The sequence below is a fragment of the Nycticebus coucang genome, chromosome 3, assembly GCF_027406575.1.
Source record: "Nycticebus coucang isolate mNycCou1 chromosome 3, mNycCou1.pri, whole genome shotgun sequence".
NCBI classification, from domain to species: Eukaryota; Metazoa; Chordata; class Mammalia; order Primates; family Lorisidae; genus Nycticebus; species Nycticebus coucang.
The window spans coordinates 50,777,355-50,801,262 of NC_069782.1; the positions used below are offsets into that span (position 1 = coordinate 50,777,355).

General features: G+C 43.1%; 1 protein-coding gene across 1 annotated transcript in view; it reads right to left on the bottom strand.

Annotated features, from left to right (window-relative positions):
* TPH2 (tryptophan hydroxylase 2) overlaps window positions 1-23,908 on the bottom strand; it is a 129,646-nt gene that overhangs the window by 104,396 nt on the left and 1,342 nt on the right. Inside the window, exons 2-5 of the mRNA XM_053584772.1 lie at window positions 22,200-22,352; window positions 18,319-18,508; window positions 18,133-18,233; window positions 12,452-12,519 (exon numbers count right to left, since the gene is read on the bottom strand). Coding sequence (XP_053440747.1) covers window positions 12,452-12,519; window positions 18,133-18,233; window positions 18,319-18,508; window positions 22,200-22,352 — 512 coding nt within the window. The remainder of the gene's footprint in view (window positions 1-12,451; window positions 12,520-18,132; window positions 18,234-18,318; window positions 18,509-22,199; window positions 22,353-23,908) is intronic.

Genomic DNA, 23,908 nt, shown 5'->3' on the forward strand with positions numbered 1-23,908 from the left:
TTTCTCTTTTGCCTTTCTTTGAGGCTCTCAAGCTCCCTTCCTTTCAGCCATTGAGTGGCACTTCCGGTAGAGAGAAACATTTGGCATGAAAATGATTCTCCCACAAAGCCTGAAGTCTTTTAAATACAAGTACTATGTGTTTCAAATATGCTGAGAATTCTATAAAGAACAAAATAATTTTTAAAAAATCTAAGTTATTTAATTCTGTTGCTCTTGTTTTCAACTTATATGTTAAATGGAAATTTCTGGAAGAAAAGGAAGGAAAGAAAAGGACGGGTGTGGCCTCTTGGACAGAGGTATTTGGATTCTACAAGAAGGCTATGTTAAAACCCCTAATGTGACCTTCCTCAGAAACTATTCCAGTCATGTGGGAAATGACCCCAGTACTGCAAATATTTAGTTTTGTTCTACTTTTCAATTTACTGCTCCATTTCAGAGAAATTAGGGCATCAACAACTGGTGTTTATGCAGGAGTCGCAAAGTACCCAAACAGCCGCATATATCTCAGTTTCATTCAAAACCTGGGAAAGCAAATCAATGGAGGATAATGGAATGGGATAAAATTAGCCCACTCAAGGAGAAAACGTATTTGCCTTCTAAGTTGCCTCTTCTGAAAAAGGCAGAGAAGGAAAAAAATGTGGGGATGTAGCTGGGTCCCACATCACAGTAGAGCCCACAATTTGTCAAAGTGACCATCTGCCAATGAAATAGACAAAGAAAACATTAAAGATAAAAACTCGCAATCCCCACTTAAGTTTTTTCCTTGTTAAGAAAGCACAATCTTCCATTCTTTCTCCACCTACTATTTGTTATGTTTCCAATTAAGATTTGTCTATCTAAAAACAGGTAATGTGGCACTCACGACTCCTGTTAGTAATGTCTCCCTTTGAGCTACATTACGAAACCAAGCCGGATCCATAAATCATGCCTCCTCTCGCATGAAATGAGAAATGCTAAGGTCAACAGAAATTTCTGGAAAGGTGGAGAGGTAGAGTCACCCCAGTTATTTTTCTGCAAGTTGCAATAATTACAAATACCTCCTAGGAAAAACTCAACGTCAGGAATCCTCCAACTCAAACATAAAGCTAAATTATCACAGCTCCCTATAAGTAGGAGAACCCCCAGTACACACAGTGCCAAGCACCAGGAAGTGAGAGGCAGGGTAGCAAAAGTTCTACCCACGGTCTGCAGCCTACCCTGTCTGCTTAACTGTCTCCTTCCTTTTCTTTGCAGACCTATGGCTGACTCCTGCTGAGTCATCTAGTGAAAGAGAAAACTGAAAAGACCCCCTGAGAAGTGAGATGCTGCCATGGAAATCCAATATATCCATTCCAAGGCATATTCCATATCCATCTATCCATTTAAACATCTTAAAATGCATAGAGTATTACCAAGTCTAACCCCAGAGGGCTTCATTTTGACACCATGAAGTATTTGGGAATGAGAGTGGGGAAAGAAAGGTGGTAAAAAAAAAAAAAAAATATATATATATATATATATATACATATATATATATGCATGCTTTGATGGAGGTTAGAATCAACACCACTCTGTTAAAAAAGAAAATTCTCTCTCTCTGATAGAACTGCATGGAATTTTCACAAGCTCACCCAAATCCAATGTGCCTGCTGAGTGGCTGATTGCACTTTTCAAATGTGCTAGTCCCCATTTGGGGCTGTTTTGTTTCAGTGTCTCTGTCTAGCTGTGTACTTACACTCAGAGCAAATGAATCACAAAAGGTACAATTTTATAAATCAAAAAATCAAGAAATAAATAGGCTAGCAACCAGTAAAAACCAAAGTGATAAATCCCTAGCAATTGATTTTCAAGCCTCAGCCCAGCTGTGTTTATTTCTGTTCATGCGATAACCCATGAGGGTCAGACTTTGGGTAGGAGGAGAAGGGCATGGAGCCTGGAAGAGAAATGAAAATCACCAATGGGGCTGGAACTTGGCTTCACTGTGCCCCAGCCGCCTGTGAGAGACAGCATAGCCCTGCAGCCACATAGGGCTTGAGTACTAACTCCATAAAGTCTTAAATGCTTTCAAGAACTGTGCATTTCAGATATATATGTATATATATATATACACATACATAAAGAGAAGAATAACTTTTTCTTTTTTGAGACAGAGTCTCACTCTGTTGCCCTGGGTAGAGTGCTGTCGCATCATCGCTCACAGCAACTCCAAACCACTGGGCTTGAGCAATGCTCCTACCTCAGCCTCCCAAGTAGCTAGAACTATAAGCGCCTGCCTCCACACCTGTATAGTTTTCCTATTTTTAGCAGAGATGGGGGTCTCACTCTTGCTCTGGCTGGTCTCTAACTCCTGAGCTCAACCATCCACCTGCTCGGCCTCCTGGAGTGCTGGGATTATAGGCGTGGAAAAGAATAACTTTTTAAAATGCCAAGTCACTTAATTCTATTAAGTTGCTATTTTCAACTTATATATGAAATCACCTATGTCAAATGGAAGTTGCTGCAATTACTTAAAAAAGGGGGGCGGTGTAGACTTTTGAGTAAAGAAAGACATGTAGACTACAAGGGAGGCATTCTGGAACCTTCTAAAAGTGAACTTACTCAGAAACTATTCTGGTGGTCTAGAAAATGACCCCAGTACAGCACTTCATATATTTGTTTCAGTTCCACTCTTCCATTTATGGCTCTATTTTGGAGGAATTAAAAGCATCAACAACTTGTTTTTATGCAGGTGACACAATCATATGCCACCTTTAGAGTCTCAGTGTTTCTGAATCTCAGTTTCCTGCTGTTCAAAATGTGTCCCCTAATGACGTCTACCTTCAAAGGGTCACTGTGAGGTTAAATGACAGAAGGCAAGTGACATGTTCAACACAACAGCCCAGAACAAGGATAAATCCAAGAAAACCTTCAACCACCTGCAAGTGTGAATTGAGAGGTCAACAGATAATGAACACTTCTGCCACTGTCACCCAGTCCCAAACTGCATCCTCCAACTTGCCCTGGTCAGGGCCCACTGGCCTGGGAAGGCTTGTGAGAGGGGCAACTTTTCAGGTTGAAGAAGCAAGCGATGTGCGTGATTCACATAAAACCAAAGATGTCCCTTTGCACACATGCACTTTTTTGTGTTTGTTTGTTTGTTTTTGCAGTTTTTTGGCCGGAGCTGGGTTTGAACCCGCCACCTCCGGCATAGGGGGCTGGCCCCCTACCCCTTTGAGCCACAGGTGATGTCTCACGTGCACATTTTTTAAACATTCCTATAACCCAGCCTACCACAGAGCCTGAAATTCCTTAATCTAATCATTCCTCAAGATCCTTTCCTCATTTTAAACGGGCTCAACAAATAAATACACGTAATAGAAGAGCTGTTGGCTACTTAACATACGCTCGTAATAACCAAGCTGAGCACAGATGCAGCTTTCTCGGGCCAGTCCGCGCTCTGAACCCGGGCGCCATCGCTAACCCAGCCACGCAAAGGGGAGACCGCGCTGTGCTCGTGCCAAGATCGGGCACCGAGAGGCAGAGGCTGGGTCACTGCCTCTCTCCATAGAGCTTGGAAATTGTGGAGTAGGACTTGAAACCTAGCGGGGTCTAGCTCAAAAGCTTCCGGGACCCACGCGCGTTCCAGCGCCTGGCGACCTCGCTGTCACCAGGCTCGGCTCTGCAGACAGCTCAGTAGCGCCCCTGCCGGCAGAGCAGTGGAGGGGCGCTGGGAAGAAAGAACCGGGCAGTCAGCCGGAGCAGCCAGCCCATGGTCCCGGGGCCCCCACCTCCAACGTGGTCCCAGGGGCCCCAGCCTCCTGGAGTCACGCCCACGTGCAGACCCCACCTACGTGGTGTCCGGGTTGGTCCCTGAGACCAACAGAACACAGCCAGAGTGACGGTGTGTTACTTCCAAGGTCAGGTTATAAAAGGCATTATCCGTTCTGCGTGGCTCTCTCCTGGATCCCTTGATTTGCTGGCAGCCAGCCTCAACGTCTTGGGGATACTAAGTCCTGCCCAGCGAAGAGGCCACAGTACTAGAGACTGGGGCCTCTTGACCGTAGCCCTGTGAATGACCATATTATAAGCAGGTCCACTAGCCCCTGTCAGCCCCATCAATCCTTCAGGTGATGGCTTCTCCAGCTACCACTCTGCCTCCTGAGAGACTCTGTTCCAGACCAGCCAGCAGCAGGCCGGGCCATCGTTCAGCCTGTAATTGTACACTCTGGGAGGCAGAGGACAGGAGTTGAGAGTTCAAGACCAGGCTAAGCAAGAATCAGACCTCATAGTACCTACTAAAAATGTAAAAACAAGCCGGGCGTTGTGGCAGACGCTCCGGAGTCTGAGGCAGGAGGATCGCTTGAGCCCAAGACTTTGAGGTTGCTGTGAGCTATAATGAGACCATGTCACCCTACAGTGACTCAAAAAAAATGTATGAAGTACTTCTTATGTAGTACTCTAAGTTTATTTACTATATTAGCTCATTTAATTGACATAACAATCCTGTGAAGTAGAAGTAGAGTTATCTCCATTTCATAGATAAGGAAATTGAGCCACAGGAGATTTAAATAATGCATCCAGGTCAGTCAACTGGCAATGGGAAAGCTGGGCCACAGCCCAGGCAGTGAGGCTCCCCCTCTGCCTCTCTGACACCTCACTCTGTCTCTCAATCCACAGAGGTGATAGGGGAAGCCACCAAGGCCGTCCAAACTGAGGCATGAGCAAAGCCCATCCCTCAGTCTAGATGCTTTGGATATTGGTGTGATAAAGATAATAAGGTACGTTGTATAGCAATGCCACCCTTATTTCATTTAGTCCTTAAAATACTCCCACAGGAGAGGTAGAGGAAGTATTTTTATCTCCATCTTCAGAGGAGAAAACAGAAGCTAAAGTGATGTTAAGGAACCATTGGATGCCTGAATTTAAAATCAAATGAGTTTGTCTTGGCCAATTAGGGAATTTTCCAACTCTAATTTAGGTCACAAATTCTGACAGGTTGAAAATCTCTTGTTTACCTTACCTATTGACGTTTGCCATTTATCCACTTACCTATCAGATTCAATGGACAAAAACTTCAATCAATCGAAGAGGAAGCAGCCCCATGAGAAGAACACCAGGTTTGTGTGGCGCCTTCTTTCAAGCATAAGGAAGAACATTCATAACAAAACACAATCACTGTAATATTCAAATCAATTTAAGCGAACAAGAGTGGCATAATTAAAGTCAGAACTCAGGGCCTTTTTCTAAGGTGAATTGAAATAACTTCCACCACAGCCACTGAAAATATAATTAAATTAAATATGCATGCACGTTGTTGAGGAATAATCACTATAACAGCCCCCAAAGAAAAATATGTTTATTTCTAGTCAATTGGGAAAAAAGACATATTACTGATTTTTTTCCCCTATAATACAGTAATAGCAAAATGCAACCAAGTTAATGGCAAGGTTAAAGTATGCAGGTGCCAAGGACAGAGAACTGGATACTTCCAGACAAACCTAACAGCTACAACATTGCAGTCATAACTTCCTCTTCTTCCACAAGCCAATCCCCCACACACTTCCATTTCCTCTGAACTGCAAGCCCATGTGTACATCACATGATTTCTAGTCATGAGCACTCTTTTTTTTGCTCATATTAGAGTTTCTTTTACATATTTGAGGAAGGGAGGACCAGGTGTGATCTGCGTGGCAGACGGTCTCACACACATGATTTTAGAAATGGTGCCCTCGTGGGGCAGCACCTGTGGCTCAAAGGAGTAGGGTGCCAGCCCCATATACCAGAGGTGGTGGGTTCAAACCCAGCCCCGGCCAGAAACTGCAAGAAATGGTGCCCTCTCGATCCTGGGCATTCATTCTCGGGTCTTCTATGAAGAATGATGTTTGCACTAATGAATGTTTCCTCTGCTATTACTGGTGAGGCAATTAGGCCTCCGACACTCCTGCCACTGAGCGTTCGCCTCTCTGCGGGGAGTGCAGCCTCGGGATAATCAATCGTGCTTCTTGGCAATGCTGTCAATCAGCAGCTCTCCTGAGTGGCATCCACTGACAGTTCTTAGCGTGCTGACACTTTCCCCTCCCTTTCCTCTTTCGGGTTCATGGTAATACAGACTTTGAGCCTGCTGTTTTTTCATCATAGAGTGGAATTTTTTCGTTTTTCTCTGCTTGCGTTGATTCTTCCTCCTCTGCTTTATCCTTTTAAGACTATCACAGAAAATACAGTATTCCACATGAATCCCCCAGAGGGCTTCAATATAGATTATTGTGGTTGTGGTTTCAATATAGATTATTCTGTGTTTCATTTCTTTTCTTTCTCCTCACCTTTAGACACCCTCAAACTACACCCTGCCAATCCTACTACAACCCAAAAATATCTATGTTCTATCTTTTTGTATATTTATAACCATACAATTGACTTCTCCTCAGTGTCCAGAAAGCTTTCATTATCATCAGGGGACTGAATTGTTCTCCCCAACAGAATGGTTCCTAATTTCATCACCAAATTTTATATGCAAGGAGTCTCATATGCTGGATTTTTCAAGACTACCTTAATCTCAAATAATCTTATCCTCAGACCAATGGTAAGGTTTGGTTTGGAAAACTGAGTGGTAAAACACTTAAAGGTGATTATTTTAAGTAATTGTGGTATTGACAACTTTCTCCTTTGCATACTCAGAAAGCCATCAGCACTAGAAAAATACCTACAGTAGAACCTCTCTAAATTGACCACGCAACAGACTGTAACAAATTTGTCAATACACAGAGGTGTTCAACATAAGGAACGAGGCCTTCTGTACTGATACATACATGTGGTGCACGTCCAACCCTTGAAAATTAGGTCCACTTAAGAAGGTGGTCAGTGTAGGGAGCTGGTCAACTATGGAGGGTCTATTGTATTTCAATTAAAAATTGCATCTTCAGGGGCGGCGCCTGTGGCTCAGCAGGTAGGGCGCCGGTCCCATATGCCAGAGGTGGTGGGTTCAAACCCAGCCCCGGCCAAAAAAAAAAAAAAAAATTGCATCTTCATTTTCTGTAAACCAAAGGAAATCTTACCTTGCTGCATGGCAACCTAGGGACAATAGGTCTGGCCCATTTGGAATTTGTTAGTATCCGTGGCCCCTTCCCCACTGGCACAACAGCAGGCACACAAGCCCAAAAGTGACCTTACAAGAACATGTTTGCACATGTGCACACGTTCACACACACACCCCAGCCCTCATCCATCCTCAGACTCAGACTCAGCCCTCAGCAGTGACAGCATAAGTGGTGTTGGAGAAGGATCCTTTGCTCTCTGCTTTCTACACTTGCTGGGTTTGTGTTTTTCTGGCATCTTCTTCACTTCATCCATTCAAAAGTACCCACAGCAACTGGTGATCTACTATCCATATTTTGCAGCTACACACACACATATGAATGGGAATACAATTGCTTTTTATGAAATCTGTCCATAAAGAGCTATGTTGGTCAGCATGAAAAGCATCCACAGATGCCACAGTCTTTCAGTGAGAAACTCAAGTTTCCTCCAAGGATGACTTGTAGGGACATTTCAGCCACATTATTAAGATGGTGGCAGAAACAACAGAATTAACATCACTAAAGAAGAAAGCCATAGGTCAACGGTAAATGGAAGATCAGCCTATAGGAAAGGTGGGGGAGCTGCCATAATAAGTGGAACAGTCACTGGTCATTTGCCAGGCACTATGCTAGGCACAGCCATGCATTCTCTTTGCTAACCTTCCTTAAACACGGTGAGATGGGCCCTGTTTTTAGACACACTTCACAGATGGAGAAGCAAAGGTACAGGAGGCTGAGCACCGAGGCAGGAAGCAGCAGGGCCGGCCCTGGGACAGAGGCGTCTGAGTCCAGTGCCAAGTTTCTGGGACTTTTGTTATTCTTCCTGGTCAGCGTGTGCTCGGCACTGCCCTGGGAGAGGGTTATGATGTTCTGTATTCCAAACTGTCTTAGGTCAACTCCACATTCATCAAGTAACCCTCAGATTATAATTTGGCCTCTTCTGCCATCATGACAACAGGGAGTTCTGTGAGAATTGTTTCTGCCTGTAGAATGATAAGAGGGCCATTTCCTGCCTTCCTTTGCCTGAGAAACACTCAGTTACCCAGAGACAACCCCCTCCAGCAGTAATTTTCAACTAATGTGCTCTGAGAGGATGTGAGGTGTGCCACAAAAATTTTTAAAGATCATTAATTATTTTTGAAACAAGTTCAAAGCAGAATAAGTATATAAGTATATTCTTTTTTTTACCCTTTTTGTTTTATCTACATAATTTAAGTGCACTGCAGAAGTTCAACTATAGGTTCAAGTGTGCCATGAGATAGAAACGGCTGAAAAACACTACCCTTGGAGCTGAGCATCTCCAGCCCTCCAAACGGAAAACAGATCCTGGGATGGCTTGGCTCCTTCATATAAATCCCCACCAGTCCTAACCTCCACTTTCTACTTTTTTCCTCCATAAACACGACACCTTAATTTCACTCCTTAGCTATGCATAGGTGGCAGATGCCAACTCCTGTTAACATTCTGAGAACCTCACCCTCCATCATTGGACTATATGTTCTTTCCCTTTCCTTCCATAGAAATGTTTTCTTCAAACCAAGGACTCTGAATTACCAAGTTCCTTGAACCTGGATGACACCTATGGACCCATACTAGCAGTGGCACCACAGCGCCATCTTGCCCCTGTTCAGTGTCTGGACTGTACCAATAAGAAACAAGTAACATTTCAGCTGGTCCCTTAGTCATCATGCTAATACAAGTTTATGACAAAGTCACACCTGTGAGTCCATATGTGTGTATCCTAGGAGTCCAAAGGTCACACATAAAGTTGTCATACAAGTATATAAGGAAACTAGGGGATTGTAACTAAATTTACCTTTATTTATAACATATTCATAACAAAATTTTTCAAAATATTTCCAAAGTATTTTTTTATTAAATCATAGCTGTGTACATTAATGCGATCATGGGGCACACCATACACTGGTTTTAATATTTCCAAAATATTATCTATGAGTTAGCCACATATTTATAGAATTTTGTAATGAGACTGGGTACCTGTGGCTCAATGGTTAGAGGGCCAGCCCCAAGCACTGGGGTTGGCAGGTTTGAACCCGGCCTGGGTCTTATAAACAACAGCAACAACAACAAAAACAAATTGTAATGACTATGTTGTAAGTAAAGGTACATTCAGCTACAAGTTCCCATTTTCCCCAGGTATGATACCTTAGGGGCAACTTTTAGGATGCCCCCTATACATGGCACATACACACATACATGTTACACGCAGCATCTACATATGAAACACATTATTATCTCTCTCTGTATCTAAGGGGAAAGGCTCTGCCAGGCCTTTCTACCATATCCTAGACAAGTAGTCCCCAAAGGACTGCCCTGTCCACACCCCCGCTGAGGGACCTGATTCCATTCACTTATCAGGGCCTGACATGAAAGTGAGTTCAGACCATCAGAGTCCTGTCTTGGCAATTTAACTGGGAGACACAGGGAGACGGAGCTAGTGAGTAAAGGTGCTGAGGGTAAAGGGGGCTGCAAGGTTGAACGTAGGAACCAGAAGTCATGAAGGACAGATAATCACACGAGGGGAGGAAGAAGCTTCTGAGAACAGGGAAGGTGAAAATAAAACCAACACATATGGGAAAGCACATCAGATGCAGTCCTTGTTTCTAAGAACATGGTCTTCATAAATGGCAGAGAAGGAAGCTGGGTGCCTGGGCTTGGGAGGATAAAGGGACCAGTGCTAAAGCATCATGGGAACCCAGAGATGAATGAAAAGCTGACCCAGTGAAAGCTGGGATGGAGAATCCTCACACTCGGCCCTAAGCACATGGGTCTCATATGTCAAAAAAAAAGGAAGGGAGGGAGGGAATGAAGGAGAGTGGGAAAAGGGAAAGAGAGAAAAAGAAAGACAGAGAGAAGAAGGAAGGGAGGGAGGGAGGGAGGAAGGAAGGGAAAGGAGGGAGGGAATGAAAGAGAGGGAAAAAAGGGAAAGAGAGAAAAAGACAGAAAGAGAGAGGAAGGGAGGGAAAGGAAGAAAAGCAAGCAGGCCAACACTGATACTTTCTATAATATACATAATGTCCTAATTTTTTTTTTTTAACCAATAACAAATTTGCCTCTCAGGACAGTCAAGTTTCAATTTGAGTTTGAAAGAATCTTTCAGTGGAGAGCAAGATGGTGGCTGAGTAATAGCTTCCTTGCATCTGGGCACCGTGAGTCTAAGGAGATAAGACTCCAGGCATCTCTGGCTGGTGGGATCTGCCTATAATCATCCCTTTGAGGATACAGGGAGTCAGCGAGAGACTTTTGGACCCCAAGAGGAGGACAAAAACAGTGGAAAACTGTCCACAGGCATGGGAATTTAAAGAGCAAGAGGAAGTGAAAGGAAAATTAGGGCAAGGAAACAGATACAAGAAATCACTTATGAGGAAGAATCAGCAGAAAACACCAGGCAACGTGAAGAACCAGTCCAGAATAACCCCTCCAAGGGACCATGAGGTAGCTACTGCAGAGGATTTCACCAATAAAGAAATGTTAGGAATGACAAAAAGGGAATTTAGAATACACATGATGAAAACAATAAAGGAAATGATGGAAACAATGAAGGAAACTGCTAATAAAGTGGAAAATAACCAAAAGGAAATCCAAAAACAGAATCAAATAAGAGATGAACGATATGAAAAATATAGAAAGGATATAGCAGACCTGAAGGAACTGAAGCAGTCAATTAGGGAACTTAAAGATGCAATGAAAAGTATCAGCAACAGGGTAGACCATGCAGAAGAAAGAATTTCAGAGGTAGAAGACAAAGTTCTTGAGATAACTCAGATAGTAAAAGAGGCAGAAAAGAAGAGACAGAAAGCAGAACGTTCACTGTCAGAATTATGAAACCTTATGAAGTGTTCCAATATACGAGTTATAGGAATCCCAGAAGGGGAAGACGAATGCCCCTGAGGAATGGAAGCCAAATTACCCTGTTTCCCCGAAAATAAGACAGTGTCTTATTTTAAGTGTGCTCCCAAAGATGTGCTAGGTCTTATTTTCAGGGGACATCTTATCTTTCCTGTAAGTAAGTCTTATTTTTGGAGGATGTCTTATTTTTGGGGAAACAGGGTAGAGAATATTATAAAAGAAAATTTCCCAAATATCACCAAAGATTCTGACACACTGCTTTCAGAGGGCTATCGGACCCCAGGTCACCTCAACTCTAACTGAGCTATTCCAAGACACATTGTGATGAACCTGTCCAAAGTCAAGACAAAAGAAAAGATTTTACAAGCTGCCAGAAGTAAGTACCAGTTGACCTATAGGGGCAAATCCATCAGAGTGACTGCAGACTTCTCTAATGAAACTTTCCAAGCAAGAAGACAATGGTCATCGACCTTTAATCTACTTAAACAGAACAATTTCCAGCCCAGAATGGAGCTGGCGGGTTCAAACCCAGCCCCGGCCAAAAACTGCAAAAAAAAAAAACAGAAGAAGAATCTTTCCCCTAGTGATATTTTGCTTGGATTTCCATTCTGTTCTGATGACAAGTTTTGTGTCAGGGGTGTCCAACTGGCAACCCACAGGTCGCATACAGATTATGTGAGGACTTTTTGCTTACTGTGGTGGCAGATATTACAAAAATTACGTACAAACCTTTTGCTGTTGTTCATCGGCTTTCATTAGTGTTTGCATATTTTATTTGTGGCCCAAGACAACTCTTCTTCTTCCCATGTGGCACAGAGAAGCCAAAAGTTTAGACACCCCTGCTCATGCTCATGGGCCAGGCAGAGGAAGGAGAGCACTGAGAGTGTCTGTAAGTCACCCTGGTGTGAGCAGAACAAGCTACAGCCTGGCGTGCATGGATGAACACACCTAGACCGCCTTACTGCCAGTCACAAACACACCCTGTCCTTGCCTCTTAACGTCATAGACAGTCCTCACCCCCAAAAGTGAGATTCTCCACTTTCAACCCCACCCTGACCCAGGGTTGCGTATGAAACTTTTCATAACACTTCCAGTTTACAGGAAGTTTTCCTTTTCATGGAAAGCAAACACATGACTTTTCTATAACGGCTCTTCAACAAGCCCTCCGACCATTCTCACTGAATCCTCTACCTTCATTAGAGAAGCTAGATGTTGAAAGGGCTTACTGAAAAGTCATGTCAAAAATAAAACTAAGACACAGTTTCCAGGTCCTGCAGACTACACAACATGGTTACATAGTTCCTTGCCTTAGCAGAGTTGAGAGATCAATGGTATAAACATAGCATTTGGCATGTAATCCACAGGTCTCAATATTTCACAATTATACCCAGATGTCAGACATCAGTGTTGGCATTTAAAGCCTACCGTGTCGGCTGAGTGTTCATGTCTGCTTCTCGCAAAAGGTAAAGAGAAGAGGTGACAGGTCCGTTTAACACAGCGTGTGTTTCCCCAACTCGCCGGTGCCAGGAAAGAGCTATGCGAGTACTTACTATTTATAACTCATGGCCACATCCACAAAATACTTTCTTCTCTGCCGATAGACATTGTCCTTAAATCCCTTAAACACAAAAGAGAAGATGTTATTTTACAAAGTGCTGGGAAAATTAGCTGTAGAAGGCCTAAAAGAAAATCACTGTAGAATGTAAATGTTTTGGCACAGTAACTGAGATAACGCCGGAAAGGCTATGTTAACCACTGTGATAAAAATGTGTCAAATGGTTTATGAAGTGAGTGTATGATGCCCCATAATCATATCATTGTATACACTTATGATTTAATAAAAAAATTAAAAAAAAAAAAAAAAAAAAAAAAGAAAATCACTGAGGTGTTTATTGAGTGTCCTCAAATCTCACTCAAATGTAAATTTTACCCTTTGATGATCATCTTGATGACATAGGCAGAAGCAAATTGCACTTCCGGTAAAATCTCACTAAATTGGGGTTAATTCAGGATGTGTGGGAATCCAGGCTGAAGTTTACCTTTCCTCCACGTAAGTGGAATGGCTTAAACACATTGATATTTTGAACAATATCTTTTCGTTTTCAAGTTTTACTTGCATGAAATTGATCTTAATCACAAGTGAATATTAATGTACTTGTTAAAATGGGCTCTTTTAATATGGTTGTTCAGTAAGTTAAGGTAATTTTAATTGTTTGTATAAATAACTAATAAATCTAACTTTTTTTTTTTGAGACAGAGTCTCACTTCGTTGCCCTCGGTAGAGGGCTGTGGCGTCACAGCTCACAGCAACCTCCAGCTCCTGAGCTTAGGTGATTCTCTTGCCTCAGGCTCCCGTGTAGCTGGGACTACAGGCGCCCGCCACAACGCCTGGCTTTTTTTTGTTGCAGTTTGGCCGGGGCCAGGTTTGAACCTGCCACCCTTGGTATATGGGGCTCCCACCCTACTCACTGAGCCACAGGTGCCACCCACAAATCTAACATTTATTAAAAATTCTGACCAGGAGTGGTGGCTCACACTTATAACCCCTAACACTTTGGAAGCCTGGAGTGGGAGCATCAATTGAGCTCAATTGAGCTCCCAGGAGTTCAAGACCAAGACTGGACAATAGTAAGACCCCCCCATCTCTATAAATAATAATAATATATAAGATCAAAAAAAATTATTCAGAATGATCATCACATTCCCGAATTAGTATAAATTAAAGAGGTTTTGCTGTATGTTATGATTACTAGCCGCAGAATGCTAAATTGACTTAAAGGGATTCATGCACAAGCTAGCAGCCTAGCACCAAGCCACTCCAAGTTCCTGTAATGCTAATTATTCTTAGCCAACTTCATGATTTCCATCCTTCACCATCCACTTGGGAAATTACACATCATGTCTGTGAGTTTTCAGTCACAGGGAATCCTGCTGAGAGGACTTCCTGCTTTATTCAAAAATCTCTCCTCTTGTCAACAGACCTTGCATTTTCCTTTCCTTTAGATTCCTTCAGACATTCAATTCTTTCCAGTGTTGTTTCTTCAAGCTGCTGGAAGCCCAGAAGAAACTGTTTTCAATTTAGCTTCTCCCCTGTACCAGGATGAACAGGAAGCAGAGCGGGGCCCACTGAACCCCGCCGGCAGGAGACAGGCCACGGGGCTGAGGGGAAAGGACAGTGCGGGCCCACAGAGATCTCTGCTGCCCCTGAGACCTTTCTGGAAGGTGGGCCGTTCACAGAAATGAAGGCCTCCCTGGCCGGACACCTTTCCTTCAGGAATGACGAGACAGTTACTAACGGTGAGGAGGAGGGGGGTGGGGTGGATACTGAGACCTTCCTAACACCCTGCAAAAACCAAGAATCCCTGGACCCCGAACCTAGCACTTTCTTTCTTACACTGCCAATTGGGAGTTTCTTAACTGGGTTTGAAGTATCTCACAATTTTATGACCAGAGTTACCACATTCACAAATCGGCCTGTGACCTTACAAGGGGTCCCCTGCTGTAGAGGTTAAACATGGTCATGCAAGAAAGTACACGTTCCCACTCTCACTGGTAAAACCAGGCTGCCTGAGATGGCAAAACTGAAGAGCAACAAGCACCTTTATTATTCAACAAGAAAGCGGGACACGACAAAAGGAAGAGCGCCCTGTGAAAAGCACAACATCTGTTCCCCAGTGCCTGCCAGCCCGGACACCATGGTAACAGCGCCGTGATCCCCCCGAAGAATCTCAGCTCGCTCCTCGGCAAACACCTGCACCTCTCCAGTCGCGAGAGAGCGATCTGCTCGTCACACCTCATTAGTGTGGCAGTGATTACGCAGATGCGGTGGGCCAGCCAGCGCTGCCAGGCCTGGCAAAGTGACACAGGGACGCCAGCCGCACTAGCAATTGCAGAGAAACAGCGTTCCCTGGGCCTGTCCTTCTGCACTGAGGCTGGGCAGAAGGTTACCAGTTAAATCTGAATTTCTGATGAACAGTGGGAGAAAAAAAAAACAACCCTTTTTTAGTATAAGTATGTCCCATGCAATACCTTGGGACATACTTACACTGAAAGTTATTTGTTTAATGGAAAGTCAAATGTAACTGGGCATTCTATATACTTATTTGGTAAATTGGCAACTATAGGTAGCACCCACAGAGGACAAATCCACCTTCCCCCCAACCCCAATTTAAATCAAAAGAAACTGAAGACCTAGACTGAACCCTGAAGGGCTCAGCTAAATTTACAGACATTCAAGCAGCTTTTCCAAATAGCATGGCCCTGGTGGAATATTGGAATCACCTGGGGAGCTTTAAATAATACATCAAATCTAGCCACATTCCCAGAGGTTCTGATACGAGCTCTGCATGGTGAGGCCCTAGCATAAGAATTGCTGTTTAATTCTACACAGGTGACTTGAATGGAAAACTAGGCCTGAGAATCACTGAGGGAGGACATAGTTCTTGAGCTTTAGAGACCAACAGAATCTCCTGCAGATCCTTTCAAATGCCAATTCCTGGTCCCATCCCTGGAAGTTCTGATTCAGTGGGCCTCAGATGAGCCTCAAGATAATGCATTTTTATTAATAACGAGTACCTTATCAGTAGACCTTGGCCCACACTTTGAAACACCCTCCCAGGCTAGATGCTAACTACTCAAAGTGGGGTCACCAGCCCCTCTCCGTGGTAAGCTTCAACTGGAAGCGTACTGGCAATGCAGAACCCTAAGCCCTTCAGAATCATTATCTGCACTTTTTTTTTGAGACAAGAATCTCGCTTTGTCACCCTGGGTTGAGTTCTGTGATATCATAGTTCACAGCAACCTCAGACTCTTGGGCTCAAGCATTCTTTTGCCTCAGCCTCCCAAGTAGCTTCTCAGCTTCCCTACAGATGTCTGCCACAACGCCCGGCTATTTTTAGAGATGAGAGACAGGAGACGGTGGCTGGGGGTGGGGAGGGTCTCTGGGTCTGGCTCAGGCTGGTCTTGAACTCCTGAGCTCAGGCAATCCACCTGCGTGGGCCTCCCAGAGTGCTGGGATTACAGGTGGGAGGGCCTCACTATTTGCATTTTTAAAGGCTTTCAAAGGTGGTTTGTTGTTCCACTAAAGTTTGAGAAGCACTGAGTTAGAGATTTAACCCTTTCCAGGGAGCCTCAGCAACCTGACTCTTAAATTCCAAGACCTTTCTGAACTATCAAAAAGGGTCCCTGGGTCTGTCTCAGAATTGGGATTATTCCCAGGCATAAAAGGGCTTGAACATCTTTTTTCCATACTTATCAAATAATAACTTACAAAACACCAATTTACCAATATCAAATTTTGCATAATGAGCATTTGGTATGCTTATGAGAGAAATATATGTGGTTTAAAAATGACAAGAGAGGGGATTGTTAAGTACTTGCAATGATTTCAAGTGGCTGCACAGAAAATAAGAGATGGTATCGTAAGGGGGGATAATCAGGAGTAATGGAATAAAATCAAACCCAGGAAAATTCATGCTTGCTATTGGAATAAACTTTGTCTCTGCAAGGTCAGTGGTTCTTGTGATTGTTCCATTAAAATGGCTGAACTCCTTTCTCCAGGCTAATTTTCAGACTCGACTAAGGGGAGCATTAGGGTATCTGAGGTTATCAAAAAATCCTTTCCTGTCCAGGCACTGATCCAGATGATTTAATACAGCATTTCCATTACTGGAATTAAGCATTTACTCTGGCCAAAATGCCTTCCAGTTGTTTTATTAACTAGGCTTTTCAAACACTCCTTTGAGGTCAATAGCAATTTTATTTCTACCTTTACATAAAAAACATGAGGTGCAGGCGGTAGAGGGACTTAGCCAAGGTCATTCTGCAAGTTAACAGCTGGTGTCAGTGCAATCCGGTACTTCTAAGTTCTTAAATCAGGCTTCTGTGCCAGTTCTAACTTCTCGGAGGTTGGGAAAGGGGAAGATAACAATGGATGATTATTAAAAGCATTTTTCAACATTTCTCTAATGTTCAAGGAGCCTTTCGTGTGAGTTACTGGAAACTATTCTGAAATTTAGGCTATACTGGCATTGTTATACATTGTTATACTGCTATACATTGTTTTTGAGGGAATTCAGCTTTTTGAAAATAGTGTGGTGAATGACAGCTGTGCGACCATTTGTTTGAATGGTATATTTGAATTGGCCTGAACGGATATATTATGCCAAATTACTGGTTCTACTGAAAATTCTCCCAGTATTAAAGTTATCATGGTTTCCTTTAAAACAAGTGTTCTCACATGGAAGAGTGGACTTGTTCAAATAAATCCCCACATGATGCTGATGCTGCTAATCCGAAGTGACACCTGGAGAGCAGGGCACAGAGCACAGTCCTGTGCCAGGTCCCTAGATTCCCTACATTTCAACAGGAAGAATATCCGTAAACTATCACCCTCAGACCCCAAAGGCTTCCTATCAGCATTACTGATCTGTGTGGGTTTTACTCTGTTGTCCACCCGTGTTCAGACAGGGGCCACCTGAGGAGGGAAGGAACGGCTGTGATGGATGGGCGCACTGCTTACCTCTCCCAGGCTATTAGCCTGCTTCACTCGGACCATAAAGAAGTTCCAGGTCTCTTGTGTTAAATAAAAACTGATGTAAAGGGGGGAAGGGAAGAATAGTGGGAAATGCTTACCCAAGTATCATATTTCTTTAAAGCTGGTCGTTTTTATGGGAGTAGTGGAGAGAATGGTGGTAGATAGATCCAGGGTAGACGTGGGAAGAGGTACGTCTTCCATCACAGCCTTATTCTCAAACCCCCTACCTTTCCATTGAGACTGAAGTCAACCACATTACTCTACCCCTAACTACCTCAAGTCAAGGAAAATAGTGGGAAGAATTTTATTCTCTCACTGAGCCCCACACTGCCTAATCCTCCCTACTTTCCCAAAGGTGTGATCAATTTCAGTTCATCATTTTTCCAAGGGTCTCCATCTGCAAGTATATTTCAGGCTGTCTAATTCCACAGAAATGTTCTCCAAGGTTTAAAATCTCCTCCTCTAGCCAATCCTTTTTAGAAATAAGTGCTATATGAAAATGCCATCCCTCTAACCTGCTTCTGGTCAACACACACGTACAGGAAAGCTTTATCACTTGGAAGTCTGCTCTCTGCTAGGGGCAATCAATAATGAATTGTTCTACAGTAAAGCATGACAGCACAGAACACGGCACTCAGCCTGCATGTGAGCAGAGCTGAGAGAGCAAGTGCGGAATGAATTTGACTGGACACTTACTGGGTGGTCGGCATCCAGCTCAGACCCATACATGAGAACTCTGTGAGAGCATCTGTCTAACTCAGAGATCTTCCGGGGGAACCAGGGCACATCCTCCAGCTCTGTTGAAACAAATATGTTAGCTCACAGGCTGCTTTTCACTCTTCCAACATTTGTCAGATTGTAAAATCACCCGACAGAGACCACCCTTGCCTTCTTCCTCTGTCCAAATGTTCTCCGGCGGATTCAGAGTCACAATTGTGGTTTGAAATTTCAGCAACTGAATGAGCTCGGTGAATTCTGTTTTGCCGCACTCACAGTCCACAAAGATTTCGACCTCAGAACTCCTTCTTCGGGACCTCCTAGACTCGATGTGAACCATGTTGACGTGCTTCTCCTGTGCAAACATAAGCACATCCCTAAATCACCTCCAGGGCACAGTGAAAGGAATGCTGCCGGCTTTTCTTGTTTAACTCATAAGCAAAAGGATACTGAGTGCCCACAAAAGAGGGAAAGACAGTTTCCTTGCTCCTTGATTGCCTAAAATGTGGAAATGTTTTCAACCATTGTCTCTAATAATAGGAACACTATATAATTATGCTTCTCTGTGTAGGTTGTACTATCTCATTTTAAAAAGAGACAGCATTTAAACTATATAAAAGGGCCCTATAAAATGTATTGGAATTACAGACATCATCATTTCCCAAAGTGCGCCACACCCCACAGGTGATGATGATGAGTTTGAGGAAAAGTTCATTAAGCATGTAATATCCAGATTTATGTTCTCGTTTTGTTTCTGAAAAACATAACAACAACAACAAAAAAAACCTCAAGCCCCTGATATAAACTTTCCTTTTGAAATAAATTGAAGTTTAGGATGGCACCTGTGGCTCAAGGAGTAGAGTACCGGCCCCATATACTGGAGGTGGTGGGTTCAAGCCCGGCCCTGGTCAAAAACTGCAAAAAAAAAAAAAAAAGAAAAAAGAAAGAAAGAAACTGAAGTTAAAAGTAATCTTTTAAAAATAAGTACAGACAGGTGGCACCTGTGGCTCAGTGAGTAGGGCGCCGGCCCCATATACGGAGAGTGGCGGGTTCAAACCCAGCCCTGGCTGAACTGCAACAAAAAAATAGCCGGGCGTTGTGGTCCGGACTGTAGTCCCACGCCTGTAGTCCCAGCTGAGGCAGAATCCCGTAAGCCCAAGAGCTGGAGGTTGCTGTGAGTCCTGTGACATCATGGTACTCTACCAAGGGCGGTAAAGTAAGACTCTGTCTCTACAAAAAAAAAAAAAAAAAGTACTGATGGGCGGCACCCCTAGCTCAGTCAGCAGGGCACCGGCCACCTACACCTAGGGTGGTGCGTTCAAACCCGGCCCAGGCCTGCTTAAAACAACAATGACAACTGCAACAACAACAAAAAAATAGCCGGGCATTGTGGCAGTTGTCTGTTGTCCCAGCTACTTGGGAGGCTGAGACAAGAGAATCGCTTAAGCCTAGGAATTTGAGGTTGCTGTGAGCTGTGATGCCACAGCACTCTACCCAGGGTGACAGCTTGAGACTCTTGTCTCAAACAAAAAATAAATAAAAATAAATAAATTCAGAGCCACATGTAGAGTGGTGGCTCCTCTAGTCCCAGCCACTTGGGAGACCAAGGTGGGAGGATCACTTGCCCAGGAGTTCAAGGTCAGCCTGAGCAACAGAGTAATACCCTGTCTCTAAAACAATAAGTAAGTAAGTAAATAGTACAAATGGTAGGTAGAAATTGGGGAGGTGGTATAAACATGACCAAAGTCTGGGAAACATTTAAATTATCACCTACATTATAGAAAAAGAAAAGGAAGCCATCAAGAGAGAATGTCCAAAGACAAAAGGAAAATAAAGCACTTCCTTAGGGCACAGTGAAGAGGGGGAGAAAGGTAAATAAAAGAAGGGAACTCCTTAGTAATTGTTCCCTTTTGACGACTACTCTGGGCCAGCTTCATCCTCTGCCGTGTTCCTGCCACTATCATCTATAACAAGTCTCAGAGGTAAAACATCTTACAGTGAGGACCACAAAGCAGGGTGGTAATTTAATATTTTAAAATCAGGTTTGAATTTCCCCAGTGGTGTACTCTTCCTTTCTCCTTACTTAACTGAAGACTAAGTTCTCTCCACCCCAACCCACCCCCGATAACCAGACACACCCACCATCCCAGTTGGTGCACTCTGATGACCAGCACAGTTTCTCTGATACAGTCCTGGATGATCTCAGAATTTTCAGCATAGGAACAGGATAGGTAGTTTCCAGTGTCAGAATAGGATTAAATGAACCGGCATTCTCTACTATATAAAGAAACCAGTCCTATGACTAGGAAACAAAATGTTCTATTTCTGTTTTTACTAACCTTTACGATAATGCCATATTTTCTACATTGGCTGATAATAATAGTAAGATTAATATTAAGTTCAAGGTGCAAGAGACTTCACATACATTCTATCACTTTGGGCTTTTAATGTCCTTTGGTTGAAATAGAGTTGACGTTTTTAGGGGAACTGAGGTCCACATGGATTAAGTGGGTTAGCGAAAGCCCCGTGACTAGCTGATGGCGGAGTGAAAATTCACGGCTGTGCAATCCTTCTCCAGGGATTTTTTCCACTGTACCCAGATGTCGAATTGGACTGTCCTACCTTTGGCACTGTATGGATACAGCCTTAGATGACATAATTATGTGTAAAATATTTCCCCAGATTTCCATTATCACTGTTTATGGTGCCCGATCCTTTTTTCAAGGTCAAAAGTGAACAAGGAAATATTTGCCAAATCAGGCTGCTAATTTCCCTCTATGATCATTACAGAGGCATCATAATAAAGCCTCAGATCTGTGAGCTCTGCAAAGTGCTTTCGTGCACGTTATTTCATCCCAACAATCCTGTTAGGTAGGAATTATTATTGCTATTTTACAAATGAAGAAATTGAACCTAGGAAGCAGCTAGTGATTAGCCAAGCCAATTGCTGTCTGAATCCCCTGACTGCAATTCCAACTATCTTTCCAGTGCACCAGCAGCTCAAGGCACCTGCGGGGCCAGGCTCCTTATCACACAGCGTTCATCAACAGCCAGCGCCCCCAGACAAAACACATTTGTCAGGGAAGGTGTTTGCTGAATGGTAGAGAAACCATTAGGTGTATGCTGGTAAGAAGACAACAGCTTTCCTGGGCTTTTCTAGCCTCACCCCTATTCAGAATCTTTCTTGAGGGTTCACGCCACAAATTGATGGGAAGATGATACAGCATTTCTATAAGATAAGAGGAAAGCTAGCCCTACAATTTATATATAAAGGAGAATGATTTGTCTTTACAAAAAGACACATGAAGTTCATGAAACAATGAAGCTCGGGGGACGACCAAGTGCCTGGGCACGCATTTTACTTCACGCAACAAATGTGCTCTTAGGACATCTGCACCATGTAAATTTGAACACATCACATCAAGCTGCAGGCTCATGATGGTTAAGATTGCCTGCGTGAGGGTGGCGCCTGTGGCTCAGTCGGTAAGGCGCCGGCCCCATATACCGAGGGTGGCAGGATCAAACCCAGCCCCGGCCAAACTGCAACAAAAAATAGCTGGGTGTTGTGGCGGGCGCCTGTAGTCCCAGCTACTCGGGAGGCTGAGGCAAGAGAATCGCTTAAGCCCAGGAGTTGGAGGTTGCTGTGAGCTGTGTGATGCCACGGCACTCTACCAAGGGCCATAAAGTGAGACTCTGTCTCTACAAAAAAATAAATAAATAAAATAAAAAGATCCCCTGCGTGGCTCCTCTCATATTTGCATTTTCCAGTGTGGAAGCTCACATTTTGACTTCCTCACCTAGCAACAGTCTGCAGAGTTCCTAACAGGCTAACTGTGAACTCAGAAATCATAGTTCATACAGATTTTCTGATTTCATTGTTTGACAGACAAACTCTTCCTGTAAAGAAGGCCTCATGAAGTTTGGGTCCTTTGAATCTTTTAGCACCTTATCTAGAAATGGATTTAATAATGTTTGACGGCAGATGGCAGGCTTGTAACCAGGCACACAGTCATTTTTGAAATTATGTAATGATATTTTGCATCCACCTGAAAGAGCCTCAGCGCCTTCACCAAGCCGCCCACTTCGTTTTTCAAGGAGAACACAACTGCGGTCTTGCCGCTCTCAGAGGCTGCCTCGCTTCTGCCGCTTCCCTTGCTGCCTTTCTTGTCATCGCTTTTGCCAGAGTTAGCTTTGTTTAGCTTCAGGAAGGTACAAGCACAAAACACACAGACATATATTAGTTATGACTCCAGAGTCCCCCATAATTAGAACTTCCTCCCAGATATTCTGCTCGTATGCTGGAAGCCCCACCAATCACACAAACTCAAGGTGAAGGTGCTATGTCACTCGTAACTTTCGATCATGAATATTGGTCTAATTTACTCCAGGACACTATTTTCCAGGGGTCTTAGACACCATCTAGTGGCTGATATTAAAGGGGAATCAAATTTGCTTCATTTTAATGGCAACAAAAAAAAATCTGACCATCATAAAGTATAAGGTATCATAGATAAATAATTCCTACATTTCTAGGTTTATTTTACAACACAAAATTTGACATTTTAGCCTAGTTGAATCACATGGAAACTACATATATATATATCATTAAACATAAAAAAAGGACCACATATATATTTTTGATAACAATATTTTAATCTCACTTAACTACAAAATATCCATTTTTAAAAAATACATCCATTTCATTCTGAAACATGTCAGGACAAATCTAGGAATTCTTTGATAACCCTACTTTCTGCAATCAGATCCTCATTTTCCATGTCGACTGTCAATGTGAATTTACCTGCAGCAGTTCATAGCAAGGAGGGTGTGCAGCTAAGGCCGCCTGTGTCAGAAGACAGTATCTGAAAAATGACTATTAAAATTTAGCTACAAATAAAAGGGGGAAAAAGGAAGGGAGAAAGGGAGGGAGAGAAGGAAGGAAGGAAGGAAACTGGCTGGCTAATTGGGAGGAACAATCAGTAGAATCTGAGAAATGGGAAAAGATTAACATTTCATCAGCCACTCAAGATCCTGTACCATGTGATAATATGAGGACTTTTAGTCCTGTTGGATAAAGATAAAAATGACAGATTCCAGTAACTGAGCTCACATTGTCAGAAATGCAAAATAAAAAAGCTGGAAACTTTCATGTGATAATGTAAAATGATGGTGGTCTGGTTCGTGTTCTTTATGTGCAAAAGCAGAGTTGGACAAACAGAGGCCTATCTCCCTGACAAATGATGATGTGATATAATTTCACCCATCTGAAAAATGTAGGTTTGGTGTGGAACCCAGTGAATGGTGATTTACCACTGTCTTCCTCTGATTTCACACATTAGTACTGCTTCGCTTGCTAGACTTACATATAGGAGAAATGGACAGTTTATTATTTGTGACTTGAGGGAGAAAAGTTTAAACAGACATTGGTATTTGACAGTCTGTTTAGTCATTGAAAGTTTCCAGGTCTTAGTACTCTCAACATCTGCCTCCTCCTCACCACATAACACACAGATCTCATATATTTAAGTAGCATTTTCTATGTGAAAGGGTCATACATTAACCATAACTCCACGCTTTCTTTGTTTTCTTTCATTAGGACTTCAAAATTCTTCAACATAATATCTCATCCAAATATTCATGCTATTTAAAGGTTAGAAAATCTATTTATGTTTTGACCTCACTTTTGCAAATTGACTTAAATGGTGCTGCACACGTTGCTATGTTTACTTTTCAACACTTTTAGCAGTAACACGTC